General features: G+C 46.4%; 1 protein-coding gene across 2 annotated transcripts in view; it reads left to right on the forward strand.

Annotated features, from left to right (window-relative positions):
- Positions 1 to 12,427, forward strand: part of OTULIN (OTU deubiquitinase with linear linkage specificity) — a 33,222-nt gene extending 20,795 nt beyond the window's left edge. For both annotated transcript variants that reach the window (XM_066579193.1, XM_066579194.1), the window contains exons 8-10: positions 6,030 to 6,149; positions 9,952 to 10,218; positions 11,661 to 12,427. In XM_066579193.1, the coding sequence (XP_066435290.1) occupies positions 6,030 to 6,149; positions 9,952 to 10,218; positions 11,661 to 11,852 (579 nt within the window). In that variant the 3' untranslated portion in view covers positions 11,853 to 12,427. The remainder of the gene's footprint in view (positions 1 to 6,029; positions 6,150 to 9,951; positions 10,219 to 11,660) is intronic.
- The last annotated feature ends 5,723 nt before the right edge of the window (positions 12,428 to 18,150 follow it).

Raw genomic sequence — 18,150 nt, forward strand, 5'->3', positions numbered from 1 at the left:
TATATAACCTGTTTGTTACTGAGCTCTGTAAATATATGCTGCATGGACCTGGAAGTTAAGCCCATGCCATCGTCCATATACAGGTTTGGCAGGAGCAGGTCGGGTGATTAGCTGACAGCGGGGATCCTGCTCTAATGGCTGGGAGCAGAGAAATCTGCTTAACGGTTTAACCCCTTCCATGCCACAATGAAAAGCGTAAGCAGGTGAAAGGGAGTAGGGGACTGTCTGTTACCTATTGCACGTCCATTTCCCACACTGGCTGTGGCAAAGTCTAATAGACTGCTGTCACAGGCATGGTATACTGCACTACTTCTATAACGCAGTGTGCTATACTAGCAATCAAACTACCACATCCTAATTAAAGTCCTCTTCAGGGACTAAAGAATATTGTTAAAAATGCACATGGGTAACAGTGTAAAAAAAAAAAAAAAAATACTGTTTGGTCTGCTTTGTAAAAAAAAATAAAATGCAATACCTGAGGGTGGCTTCACACGAGCGTGTGCATATGTGTACAAACGCACTCACAAAAACACGCTTCTATTAGAACCAATTCATTCCCTATGGTGTGTTCACATGTCTGTGTTGTACAGGTGTGCGCCTGCAAAGATAGGACATGCGTGCACCACAGGGAATGCACACTTTGTTTTCAATGGAGCCGCTGCTGCTGCCGGTGGCTCCATTGAAGGCAATGGTCTGCTTGCACCCTTAAATTATTTTTCAGGGAAGGGCTTTACATATAAGCCCTTCCCTGAAAAACAAGAATTTTAGTGTAAATAGAAAAATATATACTTACCTGTCTGCCGCTGCTGTGTCCCCACAGAGATGAAGAACACATCTGCCGCATGCGACGGATGTTTCCTTCATCCCCATGAGGAAAGAATTCCCTGCTGCACCTGCCAAATCTGTGATATATGCAGCAAAGGAATTCTTCATCCCTGCGGGGAATAAAGAATTCCCTACTAGGGGATCTTGCTGCCGGCATCCAGTAATTGTTTTGCAGGGAATGGCTTTAAATATAAGCCCTTCCCTGAAAAACAAGAAAAAATGATGATAAAAATTAAAAAAAAATCTATACCTTTCTTCAGCTGCCAGGGCTCAGCAGTGTCCAGCCAGCTCTTCTCTCTGCACTGCTGTGAGTAGTATTCAGCAGGTGGGGATTTAGAATCCCCGCCTGCTGAATGGGCTGCCTCTGATTGGTCACAGTGCTCAGCCAATCAGGCAGCTCTTAGCTATTGATTGACAGCTGAGAGCTGCCACTGGTTGGTCCCTGCGCTCAGCCAATCAGAGGCAGCACTCACTCACCCATTCATGAATTCATCTGGGACAGCTGTGGTAGGGAATTCTTTATTCCCTGCGGGGATGAAGGAAACGTCTGTTGCATGCGGCAGATGTGTTCTTCATCCCCGCGGGGACATGGCAGCGGGGGAGAGGTAAGTGTTTGTTTGTTTTTTACACTAAAATCCTTGTTTTTCAGGGAAGGGCTTATATGTAAAGCCCTTCCCTGAAAAACAATTCAGGGGTGTCGGCAGACCATTGTCTTCAATTGAGCAGTCTGCAGCGACCGTGGCTCCATTGAAGGCAATGCACAGACCTGCATTCACGCCTGTTTTTGCACGTACATGGGAGTGCGCCTATGTACGCACAAACGCGCTCGTGTGAAGCCACCCTGACTGCTCCGTTGGCAGGGAAATAAGAGTCTTGGAATGTGGCAATTAAAGTTCAATTTTTTTTTTCTTTTAAAGAAGTGTTTTTATTGTGTAAAAGTAATAAAAGAAAAGAAAAAAAAACTTTATAAATGTAGTCGCGCTATAATTGTATTCCTCCATAGAATGAAGGTAAAAAGTAATCTGTGCGGCACAGGGCACACTGGGGGGTAAAAAGACCAACTCTTTTCTTGCTACTTTGATCTCCCAGAGTGGAGGGCAAAAAGGCGACCATATAAACTCCGGGCGTCCCACCAAAAATACATGCTTGTATGTGTTGATGAAAAAAATAAAAAAATGCTGTGGGTCCCGTGATGCTCCGACACGGGGGGGGAGGTAAGTGTTTAGTGCGCAAAAGTAGTAACACAACATCATCTATAAACTTCGTATGGCTGTAATTCTGCTGAATTGTGTTTTCCTGTCATCTCTTCCATAAGGTTTACAACACATTCTAAGTACCCTAAGTGTCACCATCACCCCTCCGGCGGGCCGCACCTAAGGGTTGTATGCAGGCTTTCAGCTCCTCAGTCTAATCAGTAGGCTTATGTATGACGGGGGACGCAGCACAGACAATGCTGTAGGTACCAGAAGGTGCCGACCCTCCTAGCGAGGTGTCACATGGGCTGTTGCTTTACAAGGGCCCAAATCCTAGTAAGTCCTCCATATTCTCCTTAAGTATAAACGTACAGACGTGAGAGGGGCGTCTTATAAGTAGTTTCTTCCACACTAAAATAAAGTGTAAAGTTTGATAAAGTTCAGCATTTACTTCTGCCCTCTGGAGTCCCTCCGACGGACTAGAATGCACTCGGCAGCCCCTTCTTTTGTCCATTCAGCCCAACAATTCCAAGCATTTAGCCCACATTCTGCTTGTGTTTTCAGCGTCTTCTGATTTGAGTTCTGTTAGTAAGATGATGGGATTTCTGTCTTCACATATCGAACTCCTTTTATGTGAGTTTAGAGCTGCCTTACAGCTCATTACCGGGGGCCGCCGCCAGATTGTCCAACCTCCATACTTATCTGGAGTTGGACAAGAAAACTCTAAAACGGAGTATCTGAGTGGATCTGCAACGTAAAGCAGAACCATAAAACAATCTTGCGTTGTGTCCAAAAATAAAAAGGGGAGGAAAGTGAATGAGCCTCTAGGCTACACGAGCGCGAATATGAACGCCATTCTTACACCTGAGCGATGCTAGGAGGCAAAAAATTGCATGTACTAATTTTCTTTCTGCGTTCCTTGGAATGCGTCGCCCATTGCTCTCCGTATGACTATAAAGCTATTGCATGGCACCTGCATGCTGTGTGATGTGCAGACGAGTGCAATGCCATGTTTCCAATTGAAATCAAGTGGGAAAGACTTGCAATCCTCTATCATGTGGGAAACACCGGCCTGAGGATCGGGATGTCACAGGAGCGATGCATGAAAACCGCCGCGCATCCGCAGGTAAAGCGCACCTTGATAAGGGCAATATTACGCCCGCCCGTGTGAATGTAGCCAACGGCTGATAAGACCGCATTCATGCAGTTTAGCCTATTCTGCTATGATGATCAAAGAAGGAAGATAAAACCAATGAGGGGGAAGCCAACTGTCCTCATATTGGGGGAAGATCCTTCTCCACTCCAAATCGGACAATCAGAATGAATTCCTGGATCAATAACCCGGCTCCAGTGATCGGAGGACGAGAACCTGTAATATTGTATAAGAAAAAAAGGATCCGCAGGTGGAAAGCTCCATAGTCTGGTTGCTCTTCCAGTAAGGAGCCGCATCCTACGGGTACGTCGGTGCAGAAACCTTCCTGTCTCCTTGAGACGTTACAGAACCCTCCAGATTGATTTTGCTAAGAGTTCCACTAAATGAAAAATAACCTCTGTCTTGACTATAGAGTGAAAATAAATGATAAAATACACTGTAACGCTTCTGTATTGCAGTGTATCATCGTTTAGACGTTCACTACTGGGACATAAAGGCACTTGCACAATTCATTTAACGTCCCTAAGAATCGTGAACAATTCATGTTCTCTCAAATAATGTACAAAACAAGAAACGTTTCCCTAAATCAGTAACTTTGACTGAAACCTTATGAATAGTCACTGCAGCAATATTTGTCATACATAAGGGGGACACTAGATGGCGGTGTGCACACTGCTTGCTTTGTATCTTCTACATTGCTGCTGCTTGCCGTGTTCTGGATCTCACTAAGTGTCAAAAAGTAGTAAAAATAATTGTACTGAATGATGGGTGGAGTTTAATGACGAGTCCTTTTTGATTTGAATTTAACCCCTTCCCTCCCCATGACGAGAGGGTACGTCATGGGAGCGGGGTACTTCCCGCAAAATGTTGTACCCTTATGTCATAGGGATAGCGCGATATCATAGCAGATCTTGCGCTATTCGGCAGCGGGGGCCGGCTGTCACCGATAGCCTGCCTCCCGCTGTTAACCCCCTTCCTTGCCGCGATCTAAGTAGATATCGGCGTCCTGTATTTCCAGAGCCTGTATTCGCTACGATAAGACATTGCAGGACTTCTGTCCTTCAATGCCTTATAGCTTATACAGCGATCATCAGAGCTACAGTAAGTCCCTCCAAAGGGACACAAATGGTGTAAAAAAAAAAAAAAAAAAAAAAATCAAAATAATGTACAAACAATAAAAATGTAAAAAAAAAAAACCTTTTTATGCTTTTTTTCATATTTGTATTAAAAAAAATCCCACATATTTGGTATCGTCGTGTCCGTAAAGACCGGTACAATAAATGAAACGCTTTTTATCCTGCACGGCAAAAAGCGTAAAAAAAACTGAGGCGAAATGCTACTTTTTAGCATTTTGCCTTCCAAAAAATGCAGTAAAAGGGATCAAAAAAGCCTCTTTTCCCCAAAATGGTACCAATAAAAACTACTATCTCAAAAAATAAGCCCTCATAGAGATTTGTACATAGAAAAATAAAGTTATAGCACTTTGAATGCAGCGATTTAGGAAAAAAATGTCTAAATCTCTCCGTAAACGGCACGCTGTTGTCTCCATGGGAGTCGGCAGATAGCATTGTAATCTGCCTTCAGCAGACAGAACAATGGAGCTGTGTGCACAGCTGGGCATGTGATTAAACATGCTGAGCTCTGCAAAAGGCTCCTGGATGCTCTTTTACATGCAAATGAAGATGATAAAGTGTTAATGGCCATTAACACTTTATGCAAATAGATCGCTAAATCTTTCAGTCCTTTGAAAGATTCTTTGCATGTAAATGGGCCTTTACTTGCAACTAGAAACAATATCAAGCACCAATGAAACCTGGAAAATTGCTGTGACATGTGTGGACTTCCTGCAGCTGGGATTCTCAGTGCACAGGGACCCTCAGGGATCTTTTACACCGGTGGAATTTGGCCACAGGAGGCACTGCAACACACAGAACGTTCTGCACCAAAATCCACCCGCCTTCGTGCCTATTTTGATGCAGAATTAAAAATGGCCTAATTCTATTGGGAATGTCACATCAATAGGCCACTAGGAGAGCAGACCTGGAGACTATCATCAAGCCTCCGGGTCTCATAGCAACCCATCTCGATCCCAATGCAAGAGTCCAATTGGGTAATTGACGGAGCCCCCTGCGTTTTCAGTTTTTTGCATGCTGCAGTTGCATTGACTGCAGCATATAAAGGGTTAAATGACAAGCGGCTACGATCGGAGGTTTATCCAGTCCCAGCCTTTAGAGATGTGGCGGTTGTTGGTCTCTCTAGCCTCCTGTTTTACATTGGCGCTGTCCCAGTGCTGAACTGATTGCGGTGGCCGTGCCTTAGAAGCTCTGTGATTACCTGTAGTGTTACATGCTGGTCATCCGAATGACTGGCTGACCAGAGCATGAGCGAGCCATGATGGCCGGACACGGGGTTATGGCTACGTATGGGATATAGCGATGTGAAGAGGTTTCTGCCCGTATCTGAGCGATGGGCTTTGCGTTACGCAGGCTGAGAGCGCTTTGTGCTGAAAGAATAGAGTTCACTGCGCTGCTCTGTCCAGCTAAAATATCGGAAAGGAATGGAAACTGATGTGGTCTCTAAGGGTAATGGAGCCTATGGTTCCACCGAGGTGCCATCTGGATGTCGTTGGCAGCAATTCAGACTCAACCCAAGGACAGAAAGGCGCATTGGGCGCAGCTAGAGGAGCGGGAGCCGCGCCAGAGGCGGTCAGAATGAGGATTGTGGTAAACTCCTCTGAATGCTTATTCCTGGCAGGGACTAATGTCTGGGAGGTTGTAGAATAAGTTTTTTGTTAGTTGCTCCACAACAATAAGGCCATTTTCCAAACTTCTATTGTATCTGTTACAATTTATTCTTAGTTGCCTGAAAAGTTCGTTAAGAAATACGACTGGATTAAATTGTGGAGATTTTGGCATTCGTACGGAAACAAGAAGACGTGGGTGCGGATCAAGGAGTGCCTGGAGCTGCTGAAGGAGAAGGTACGTTACTGTTTGGTGTCCTGTGTCATTCACTTATCATCCACTGCTCGAGCCGTAGCGCCTAGCCAATCGGTTATAGCTGAGGTATATATGTATGGGCTCTTGTTACAGCGTACAGACCCTTCCTTTGCTCCATATTCAGTCTATACATAAAGCAATATACATCATATATCACCAATTGTCTCGTTTTGAACACAGTATGAGAAACAAATAGAGGCTTTAGAATCTACTAGATTGACCCGATGATCGCTACGCCAACATAAACTGTCTAGAAGAGTTGCTGTAAATGATTTAAGAACTGATGATTTTAATTGGCAAGGACCTAAGGATAAACTACATTGTTAGTGCACTAACTTCCACTGTCCGCGGCTCGGGTCTCCCATGTTTTGGGGACATGGCAACTATCAGACTGGTCAGCGCTTGATATGAACGTCGTTTAGCATCGCTTGACTCCCTAGCGGCGCTAATGGCTGAAGCACAACCGCGCCGCTAGACTTAACATAGTAGCTGTGACCTCGCCTGACGGTCCCTCAATGTATCACACTCAACCGTTATGATTATATGGCGGTGGTGAGGAAGTCACAAATCTAATGACACCAAAATCATCCAAAGGTCACGCAACGGGGTCAAAGTGTGGGGCAAGAAAACGCCTGGAGGATTCTATATATTAGATGGGCTGTAAAACCTGTCTACATACAAATGGTTTAGAGCCGGTGTGGAAAGATGCCATTCCATCTCAGACGTTCTTTGTTTTCCCGTATCGCTTTTCACCACATTTTTTATGGCCAACTGAGAAAAAATATCTGGGTGTTAATTGCTATTAAAATATGGTCCCATTCTAAGTAATTCAGGAAGTAATGGGCTCTGAAGGGAGATTGAGGACTCTGCTTACATTTGTGAAAATCTACATTCCAAACGCAGCATGCTGCGAATTGCCTGCCGCAGTGCTATGGAAAGCTTCAGAGGGTGTGATTCGTTGGCGGTTTACCGTCGGTGAACAGGTACCCTTAGTCATAGATATCCCCAAATGTGGGATCAGCTGGCCTTCTACTAAACGGGATTTAGTGGGGAAAGTTTCCCTCTGCTCATATTTGTCTACATTAGACCCTTCCATGGCTCTTCCTCAGTACCCAACGCCGAGAGCCTCCCTACTGGCACGGCCTTCATTGATTCATTCCTCAAACCCAAGTTCTAAGTCAAATTGTAATTTTCCATTAGATGTTGTGGAACTCCTCTGAGGTCGGTAGTGATGCTTGGCCTAATATTCGCCATCTTTCTGACCCTTTCATGATTTATGTCCAACTCTCATATCTCTACAAATACTTGGGTATTAGAGCTGAAATCGGTTTCTTCTACACAATTCTGACTTCCTCGTCAGACCCAGGAGCTTCTCCTTAATTCACCTAAGATGTAGCTGAAAAAGGTTAAAAGGATATAAGTGTTAATGGCCGGGCCCTCTAAGAGTCATTTACTTCATTGAGAACGGGGAATTCTCTTTAGAACGGAGGTTTACGGCCATCAGAGGTCCCTCAGAGCCGCTCCGTGTATCTAAAACCTTTGAGATGCTTTACCTTTTTTTTTTAATGGTCAGCAATCTTACCTGAAGCGGAGAGTACTTGTTGGCAGCAGGGCGCCTTCATTCATGTATTTTGGGAATGTCCCATTATCCACTTCTGGTGGCTATCAATATGCAACCTTATTCCAACAATCACTAATGGCCTTTTTGGACATTCCGTACTACGAGTTGTCAGGCGAACGCTGCCCGCCACTCATCCCGAGCGCCCCCACCCCATGCCCCCCTCCATTCACAGTAAGCAGACTGGCCTTCAGAAGTGAATGACTGCTGTTTACACTGAACGTCATTCGGTTTTCTGCATGCACAAACTGAGGGATTGAACAATTCTCATTCAGTCGTTGCATGCGTTTACACGGGAAGATTAGCCTTCAAATTGCCAATTTTGAACAATGCGTCTCGTGTAAAAGGGGCCGTGAGCTCCGCGTGTATCTGTCCCAGCCGCGCTTTGTCTGCCTTGGGGATAGACAGATATTCGGCGGATCTGAGAAGATTCTCTCCTCGTCTTCCTATCGGCATTACTACGTATTGCCGGTACTTGGAGGTCCCCACTTCCCATCTCTTAAAGCTTCCATCAGCAGGATTTCTACGCACTGTTTGTATGAACATCCACTTCTGATGGAACGAGACTCTTGGATTTCCAATCCTGGTGGATCTCTTGGCTTATCCACCACTTACACCAAGAACCATATTGTAAAGACTCTTCTTCTTCATCAGGCAGAAAAAGAAAATCCGTCATTAAAGGAGTTGTCCGCCAGATGAAGTTAATTTTTTTTTTGGAGATACAACCTGCAAATACAAGCGAATAAAATACACACTAAACCCCCATTTAAGTAGCCCTTTCCGCTTACCTGAACTAGCTTTTTATCTTCTTTGTAAAAATTCTCTTCAAAGATGGCGCCGGGGGTCGTCTTCTATGGTGCACCGCGGGACTTCTCCCATGGTGCACCACAGTATATGCTCCGACGTGCGCGCTCCCGATGGTGTGTTCTTGGCTCTTCTTCCAGCAGCAGCGGCAGGCATATTAGCACTTTCTGCTTAGGTTAAGCAGCGCTGCTGATTAGAGCCACCTGATTGGCTCTTCGGCACCACGTGACTACACAGCGTGCACCAATCAGGTGGCTCTAATCAGCAGCGCTGCTTAACCTAAGCAGAAAGTGCTAATATGCCAGCGGCAGGCAGACACTCACTCCACTGGTATCTGAAACCAGGAAGTGAGTGTACTGCGCATGCGCCGACCGGCGGCGCGCGTCCCCTGCAATGATTAGGGAAAGAGCGCGGTCCCGGCGGAAGAACGAAGGACTGCGCATGCGCGGAGGGGAAGAGACGCGTTCCCGTGCCGACGAGAGCTGCTGCCGGCCCGACAAGAAATCCAGACGATTTCTTGTCGTAACCTGGGACAACCGAGGGGCAACACAGGGGGGGCATCACTAAAGGTAAGTGAATTACTTCTTTTTGCAACATTTTCCATGCACAATGTACATTACAAAGTGCATGGAAATGTGCAAACAGAAGTAATGAGATGTAATGTTTATGGCCGGACAACCCCTTTAAGTCTGGATAAGCTGCGCGTCTTCTTTTTGTATTTTTTTTCTTCTTTTGGTTTAGTTTGGTAAGGATTCTGTGGTTCTGTGTTGTATCTAATTTATATTTTGTCCCTAAAACTGTAACCGTGTTTAAGGAAAACAATCAAAAAGTAAATGGAAAGAAACTCTTTACAAAAATTTCTTTTTCCTTGCCATTATGTGGAAAAACTGTTTTGTTTTTTTTTGTTTTTGTTTTTTTTAAAATTTGGATAAGACCTCAACATATCAAAATGTGAAAGCATCTGCAGGCTCTGAGTGCCTTATACATTCATGGCCGGTTCTGTGCCGCCGCTGAGTACTTTCCACTGATGTCGAATTAAAGCCAACCTTTCATTTTACATTTTTATTTCCAGAAATCAAAGCTAATACATAAGAGGTGATAAACTGTAATGTAGTCTGTGGAATGACTGCATGCCTCGCTCTGCCCTGTACCCGGCGGTCACACCATCCGTCAGGAACCGCTACACTATTGAGGCTTGGAGGCGGTATGAGCTTCTCGTGTGACCGAGATGAGAGGAGACTTGGATCCTCTTATTCTTCCGGCCTCGCAGCTTGTGTCTCCGCCCTTCTTGTTTTCCGTTAGCTTTACCATAAATGCAGTAATGTTTTCTTATATTTTCTTTAATTATTTTTTTTAATCCAGTGGTGCGAATTGAGTAAAATCCAGAGCCCAGACAAGAAGCAAGCCTCGTGTGATGAGATCTTCCAGACTGAGGAGGAGTACTACCTGTACGAGGCAGTGAAGTTCCTGATGCTGAAAACCGCTATAGACTTATTTAACGCCAGTGAAGATGGCGAGGAGGTTCCTGTCTTCTCATGGCTATTATTTGCGAGGAACACCTCTAATAATCCTTGTGAGTTTCTGAAGAATCACTTAAATCACGTGGGGCACTCCGGAGGACTGGAGCAGGTATGTTCCCCAACAAGACACCTTGTAGTCTCACTTTTTGAAATCCCTTTCTAGGGAGCGAAAAGGATGTGAAAAGAACTGGTATGGAGGCGCAACCCTCTAAGCTACTAGAAGATGTAGATCAAGGTCCAATGTGTGATGGTGAAAGCACCAGCTGGTTTTTAATTTGTGAAAAAATAATAAAAAAGAAGTGCTTTCACCATCACACATTGGACTTTGATCTACATCTTCTAGTAGCTTAGAGGGTTGCGCCTCCATACCAGTTCTTTTCACATCCTTTTTCGCTACACTAACGCCCACACTGGTGGAGCTTCATCTGGTTGGCAGCACCTCCACCATTCAAAATACTCCATCATTGAAAGCTCTTTGTACTCCTTAAATATTCCACCACCCTCACTGGGTCTTGCTCCACCCTCTTTTTTCATTTCTTTTCTAGGGAGCGGTTATTGCCAACAATTGACAGAGCTGAATGATCTTGCAGGTCAACCTTTGCTTATGACTGAGATCAATAAGTCCCCTGTTTACCCGAAAATAAGACCTACCCTGAAAATAAGCACTAACCTTTAATTTTTTTCTGAGGCTTGAAATATAAGCTTTGCCCTGAAAATAAGCCCTAGCTGCATTACATTTTTTTAAAAAGTGCCATACGTTACCTAGCAGGCTCGGTCCTGGTCCTCCCGCTGCTTTCCAGAGCTCCAGTGAGCTTGCTGCAGTCCTCGGCCGCCCACAGAAGATCGCATCCTGGTTACGGGATTCATAAATCCTGCCTCCAGGAAGTGATGGCTGTGATTGGCTGAGCAGCACTTGAGAACCAATCAATGCAGCCCTCGAGAACCAATCACAGCCATCATGTTGTGGAGGTGGGATTTAGGAATTGGCCAATCAATGCTGCTGCTCAGCCAATGCATAAATCCCGCCTCCACAACACACTGGCTGTAATTGGTTCTCAAACGCTACTCAGCCAATCACAGCCATCACTTCCTGGAGCCGGAAACCAGGAAGCGATTTTCTGTTGGTGGCCGAGAACTCCAGCAAGCATGCTGGAGCTCCGGAGAGCTGCGGGAGGACCTGGACCGAGTCTGTTAGGTAAGTATGATAAGACATCCCTCAAAAATAAGACCTAGTGCCTCTTTTGGGGCAAAAATTAATGTAAGACAGGGTTTTTTCAGGGAAACGCGGTAGTAGGAAATATTTAAGAAGACAAAGAGCATCTAGGCTGCACTTCATGGGGTCACTGGAATGGTGTCTTCTATCCAAGGCCAAAAACTGGGTTGGAGTCTCAGTTCTGTGAGTAGGAACTGTCTGTATCCTGCATTATACATATGTAATTCTACACGATGCCCCTATATAATATAGGAAGGGACCCCTATCGCCCTCCCCAGGTGTCTGGGAGTATTACACTCAGCATTTGGGTTACTCACTAATATTTTGTCTCTCGTTAGGTGGAGATGTTCCTCCTTGGATACGCCTTGCAGCACACCATCAAGGTATATAGATTATACAAATACGGAACCGATGAGTTTATTACGCACTATCCCGATGACCAGGCTGACTGGCCGGTGGTAACGCTCATAACGGAGGACGATCGCCATTACAACGTTCCAGTTAGGGTATGCGAGGAGACCAGTTTATGAACATTAACCCCTAGGATGACGGTAGTTACTACTGCTGGGATGTATGGTTGGACTGTAGATATAGAGCTCATGCGGTATCCCGTACGTGGGGATATTGCAGCTTTCTCTGCTCTTGGCTACAACCATGACGAAGCCCGAGGAGCAGGTATTGGAATCGCAAGGCGCTTGGGATGCTTGTGGGTTTTTTGGAGTTTTTTTTTTTTTTTTTTTAAACCCAAATGTGTAACCGCGAAACAGCATCGATGGAAGTTGTTACAAAGTTCTGGGCAAACGCTTTGCATTCTGGATGCCTTTCACGAAGAGCGGAGACGCCTGCAGCTGGAGCGAGCGCGGTGGATGTGAAGTGTAGTGGATACGGCCGTGTTGTGCTTTGTAGATACTCCATTAGTTTTACTCTTCATTATTAAAGGACCATGTTGCTTTCCAGACGATGGCGGGCCTGTGGCACACAACCCTGGTGGGAGCGCACAGTGTGGCGGGCATACGAGTAGGCCAGCGTCAGGCCATGTAAGCTGGAAGTCCGAGCGCAAAGGGTACAAACTGATAATAAAAAGTCCTTTATTACGAGAAAAGTACTTCCATTATTCTATTGTTTGGATTATGTGGCTATAGTTTGTGATCAATGAAGTGCCGCCATGCGGAAAAGGAAAAAAAAAGAAAACCTCTTGTTTTTTTTACTTCAAACTCCCTCCATACACACCAACCTTCCCCATGGCTGACTATGAAAGGACATAGGAGCATACCTACTGCTGAAAATGCAGCAGGAAACCGTTTAACATATGAGGGAGGCGGTGCCATGCATGTTAGACACTTTTTGCCAACTGTGAAAAGTGGGTATGGCTTTGGAGATGGGCGTGGCCTGCCATGGGACTCTTGCTGCCAAAATGCGTAATTTCGTTGCAGGGTCTGTCAAAAGTAAGCTAACTAATAGGAGGTATAAAGTCTGACTAGACGAGGAAAGCTGCTCAGATCTATCATTCAGCGCAGTCGCTGTAACGCACGGGATACTTTTTAGGACTGTGAGGTTCCGCCGTCTGACTGGTCTGGAGGATTTAGTAAATTTGCCCCATAATATACAAAATTTAGGACAATTAAGAGCAGCTAATCAAATTGCTTCTTCCATATTCATATCCGCTCTGGAAAATGGGAGCGGGAGTGTTGGGCTGTGGGCAACGGTGTTCGTTAGTGTTCATAGATGAGACCCCTTGACGGCTCCTCATACCGACCCGGGAATGGTTAATAAAGTTTGTGTTATTTAAGTAGTGTGTTCCTTCGTGTTTTATACCCTATAGATGTGTGATCTTTACTCGGACAGTTTAGACCAGTTTCAGACTGTATTTTAAGTGTTATTCCCATGAGGCCATGTGGGACTTGGTGGCAGGTTGCCACTTGGCTGGTAAATATAATTACCAGCCATATTAAAGACTGGTAAGAAAATAACCGCCAGCTGGGCGGCAACCTGACAGGCATTCATTTACTCAGTCCACAGCTCTGCTCCACCGGTCTGTCACCCCTGACCTTCCATGGTGCCTGTACAGAGCAAGGACGCCGGGGGAGGGGGCAGGGGCCCCAGGCTCAGCGGACCAGAGATGTGGATGGAGTGAGTAAAACGCCTACTGAGCTGCCGCCCCGCTGGAGATCCAGGACCACAGTTACTACTGGGGCCATTAAGGGGGTGACTGATACTACTGGGGCCAGTGCTGGGGCCACTATTACTGTCACTTCAGACAAGTCTCAATGGTTCACATGTGTTGGGTATCTTGTATGTTGGAGGGTTGTTTTGCGGACGTGGAGGGCGCACTTTACACTTCAGGCAGCATGCAGGCTTGTGACATCCCTGCCGCCATCCTCTGGCCTCCTGCATGTACTAGTCCTATGGTGATATGAGTATCTGATATGTTTATACATAGTTATTACATCTCCCCTCAGTTTCCCTTTTTTTTTTTTCTTTCAGCTAAATAACCCCAATTTTGATCACCTCTCTGGGTATTGTAGTCCGCCCTTTCCATTTATTACTTTAGTTGCCACCTTTGTACCCGCTCAAGCTCTGATACGTCCTTCTTGAGTACCAGTGCCTAAAAATACTCCATGTGTGGTCTGACCAGTGACTTGTAAAGAGGAAGAACAAGCTTCTCGTCATTCGCCTCTAGATCTCTTCTGATCCCCCAACCCCCCCCCCCCCCCCCCCAATGATCCTATTTGCCTTGGCAGCAGCTGTCTGACACGGGTTGCTCCAGTTAAGCTTGCAGTTAGCTAAACTCCCCCAGTCCTTTCCCATGTCGGTGTCCCCAGTGGTTTCCCATTTGGTGTGTAATGCTGACATGTATTTCCTGCCCCTGTGCAGAACCTTATATTTATCAGTGTTAAACCTCCTTTGGCACTTTTCCGCCCCAACTTCTCCTCTCGCACACTCCTTGCGTCCTCTCTCATGTAGATAATTTCTTTACACAGTTTTGTATTAATGACTATTGCTGAGCCTGCAGGGACCATGTGACCCATGCAATGGTGGGGGGCGTGGCTTAGCGGCAAACAGAAAAAATATAAAGGCATTTGAGAGAAGCCAAAGTGGACGTCATGTTGGAGAAAGCGTTCTCTGGACACCGCAGGATTCAATCTGCAATACCTCACACAATGAGTACTCCAGTATTGGATGTAACTACTACCGCAGCAGGGGGCAGAAGGAGCCCATTGGGTAAAAAGTTGCTGCATAAAATGTATGTATGGGAAGTATATCCATTTATTGTGTTTCTAGTTCCTTGTTGTTGGGGGTTATTTAACCCCGAGGATATTGTAGAGTTACTGATGACCACATTAAACGTGGAGCAGCCCTGTTGGAGCTACCCCGAGAGGGAGGAGGCTTTTCTCTTTCACCCTCACCAGGGGAGGTCTCTAGGCCTTGATGCCATGCTGTGGGAGTGAGTCTAAGGGCCTTTGCGAGTGGGTGGGCCCATATCGGCAGGGATACCTAGATTCCTAGGATCCTAAAACATGGCTACCAGTTAGAATTAGTGTCCCACCAGAGAGAAAATGTATTAATGCCAGGCTCGGCTCAGCCAGTCAAATGAGTAGTAAGAGAACTACTACAATAGGGGGGGCAGTAATAAAAAAAAATCAAATCATGGTATTTGTATAGCGCCAACTTATTCCGCAGCGCTTTCAGGTAATTATTATTTATTACCCCCCACCAAGCTGGGTTCTCATTTTACCGACCTCAGAAGGATGGAAGGCTGAGTCAACCTTGAGCCGGCTACCTGATTCTTGCGGGGATCAAACTTGCAACCTTCAGGTCGTATGCGAGAGCTTACACTCTGCACCACACGAGGCTCTCTATACCGGTCTCTCAAGGACCAGGGGGCCATTGCTCCTGTTTATTCAGTAAAGACACTATACGGAAAATCACGAATGATAATCAACATGAAACCTTTGAATATCCATATAAAATACAGAAAACTTAAGATTGAGTTGATAAATTCAGTTACAAAGCTAATAAAGAAGGGAGCGTTCATGGCGTCAATAGACCTAAAGGGTATCTAAGGTTTGCATTATGCATGAGGGGAAAGACCAACCATTTCCTGTTTCCCATTCGGGATATCCCCTGCTCCCTGCATCTCCACCAAAATTATGGGGGGGAACTAGTAACCAGCTGGAAGGGGGGGGGGGGGGGGGAAATCAATCTTGATCATACCATATCTAGATGATATATTGGTAGTGGCGGACGCCAAGGAGCGTCTAGAACAGTGTTGGTGAACCTATGGCACGCGTGCCAGAGGCGGCATGCAGAGCCCTCCCTACCGGAACGCGCCGCCATAGGGCGCTCACCACGTTCGTAAATACGGCAGGGGCCACGGCTCCCCTGCCGCATTCATTCACTCACTGCAATAGCTCCTCTTAGGTTCTGCGGGAGTAGGAGTCTGGCAGCACACTGACATCGCAGTGTACACCGGTATCATTGCCAAGGAGTGGAGCTTCCACCAGGCGGAGGGGTAAGTATGTGAGTCTCAGAGGTGGGTGGGGCAGCCGCTGTGGGGTGTCCCTATGATCGGTGGGAGACGCCGTGGGGGGCCCCTATTACCACCGGTGTATGTTTACATGTAGCAGAAATGGGCAGGGTTGTTTCAAAATAGACAGTGTAGATTTTGACTGCTTTTTGGGTGTTCACTACTGAATGTCCGCTGTTGAAATCGAACGATGAGCTCAGCGCTGACCTTGTATGCTGCATAAATGATGAGCTCATCGTTCAGTAGTGAACGGCCGCTGTGTATCTCAATAAAGGGGGGCGGGGGAGCGAGAGGAGAGAAAGCTCCTGCCCTGCCCCGGCCCGGCCCGTCCCCCTCTGGCCGCTCCATGAGCAGACAGCTCTGCCAGCTTCTGTGCAGAAGCATGGACGAGTGTGGGGCATTGTTTGCCCGACTCTCGTCCCGTGTAAATGGACCTTTAGAAACCCTTCAAAATTCTACTTTCAATAGAAGCAAGACTTACTGGCATGTAGTGTCAGGTTTTTGTTTTTTTTACCCCCTTTTTGAATACCTACAACTAGAGATGAGCGAGCGTACTCGGATAAGCACTACTCGCTCGAGTAATTTGCTTTATCCGAGTATCGCTGTGCTCGTCCCTGAAGATTCGGGTGCCGACACGGCGCGGGGAGCTGCAGGGGAGAGCGGGGAGGAACGGAGGTAAGATCTTTCTCTCCCTCTGTCCCGCCCGCTCTCTGCTGCGACTCACCTGTCAGCCTCAGCGGCACCCGAATCTTCAGACCCGAGCACAGCGATACTCGGATAAAGCACATTACTCGAGCGAGTAGTGCTTTTCCGAGTACGCTCGCTCATCTCTACCTACAACACATTTGCTATACGCCAAACCAATGGAATAGACACTATGGCGTCCTTAAATATCAGGGTTTGTGTATCACATTACTTAAAACCCGGGTGTGTATGCAATCAGGACCTGGCGATTTGTCTAATTTAATCTTTTAAAGGCGGCTCTGCACTTCTTCCTGAGTTAGACTGGCGACATTTAGTGGAGAGTTTACTTCCTCAGGGCTCGTTCAGACGAGCGTGTTTTGGTGTGTACTTAGGTGCGTACATACATCTGCACCTAGGTACGAGCAAAAGCACGCGTGAACACAGCTACGTGCTTGTTGTCAATGGAACCACGGCTGCTGCCGGCGGCTCCATTGAAAACAATGCTCTGCCGGTCCCCTGCATTCTTTTCCAGGGAAGGGCTTTACATATAAGCCCTTCCCTGAAAAAGAAACATTTTAGTGCAAAACAAAAAAAGAATTAAAAAAAATGTACCTCTCCGCCGCTGCTGTGACCCCCGCGGGCATGAAGAACACATCTACCGCATGCGGCAGATGTATCCTTCAACCCCGCTAGTTAAAAGAATTCCCTGCTGCTACATCTGCCACATCTGTGGCAGATGCAGCAAAAGGAATTCTTCAATTCTCAACCGCAGCTGTCACACATGACAGCTGCGGTAGAGAATCCTGCTGCCGGAATCCTGTCAATGGCTTTTCAGGGAAGGGCTTCATAAGCCCTTCCCTGAAAAGCCATTTAAAATAGTTAAAAAAAAAAAAAAAAAAAAATTCTCACCTCCCTTCAGCTGCCTGGGCTCAGCCACGACTTCTGCCGCTGTCCCCGGCTCTGTAGTTCTGAGCTATCAGCAGCCGAGGATTTAAAATCCCCGCCTGCTGGTAGCTCTGATTGGGGTTGGCTGAATTGCTTCAGCCAATCACAATCAGAGCTACCAGCAGGAGAGGATTTTAAATCCCCAGCTGCTGATAGCTCAGCAGCGCTACAGAGCCGGGGACAGCGGCAGAAGTCTCCGCTGAGCCCCGACAGCTGTTAGTGGCTTTGCAGGGAAGGGCTTCATAAGCCCTTCCCTGAAAAGCCTTTTAAAATAGTAAAACAAAGAAAAAAATAGGTACTCACCTCCCTTCAGCTGCCGGGGCACAGCCACGTCTTCTCCTGCTATCCCCTGCACTGTGTTGCTGAACAGCTGATCTATCAGCAGCTGGGGATTTAAAACAATGCGTGCATTCCCTATGGTGCACGCATGTCCTATATTTGCAGGCACGCACCTGCAAAGTACGGACATGTGCACACACCATAGGGAATGCAGTGTTGTAAATACAAGCGTGTTTTTGTGCGTGCGTATGCATGCACCCAAACACGCTCGTCTGAACGAGCCCTCACTCTGCATCTCATCTGACACTTATTTTCCTCTGTGAATACACTAGAGAAAGTTATTGAATACATTTGCTTTATCATCAGACACTACAATTTTTTTCCCTACATTT

The sequence above is a fragment of the Eleutherodactylus coqui genome, chromosome 9 (genome assembly GCF_035609145.1).
Source record: "Eleutherodactylus coqui strain aEleCoq1 chromosome 9, aEleCoq1.hap1, whole genome shotgun sequence".
NCBI lineage: Eukaryota > Metazoa > Chordata > Amphibia > Anura > Eleutherodactylidae > Eleutherodactylus > Eleutherodactylus coqui.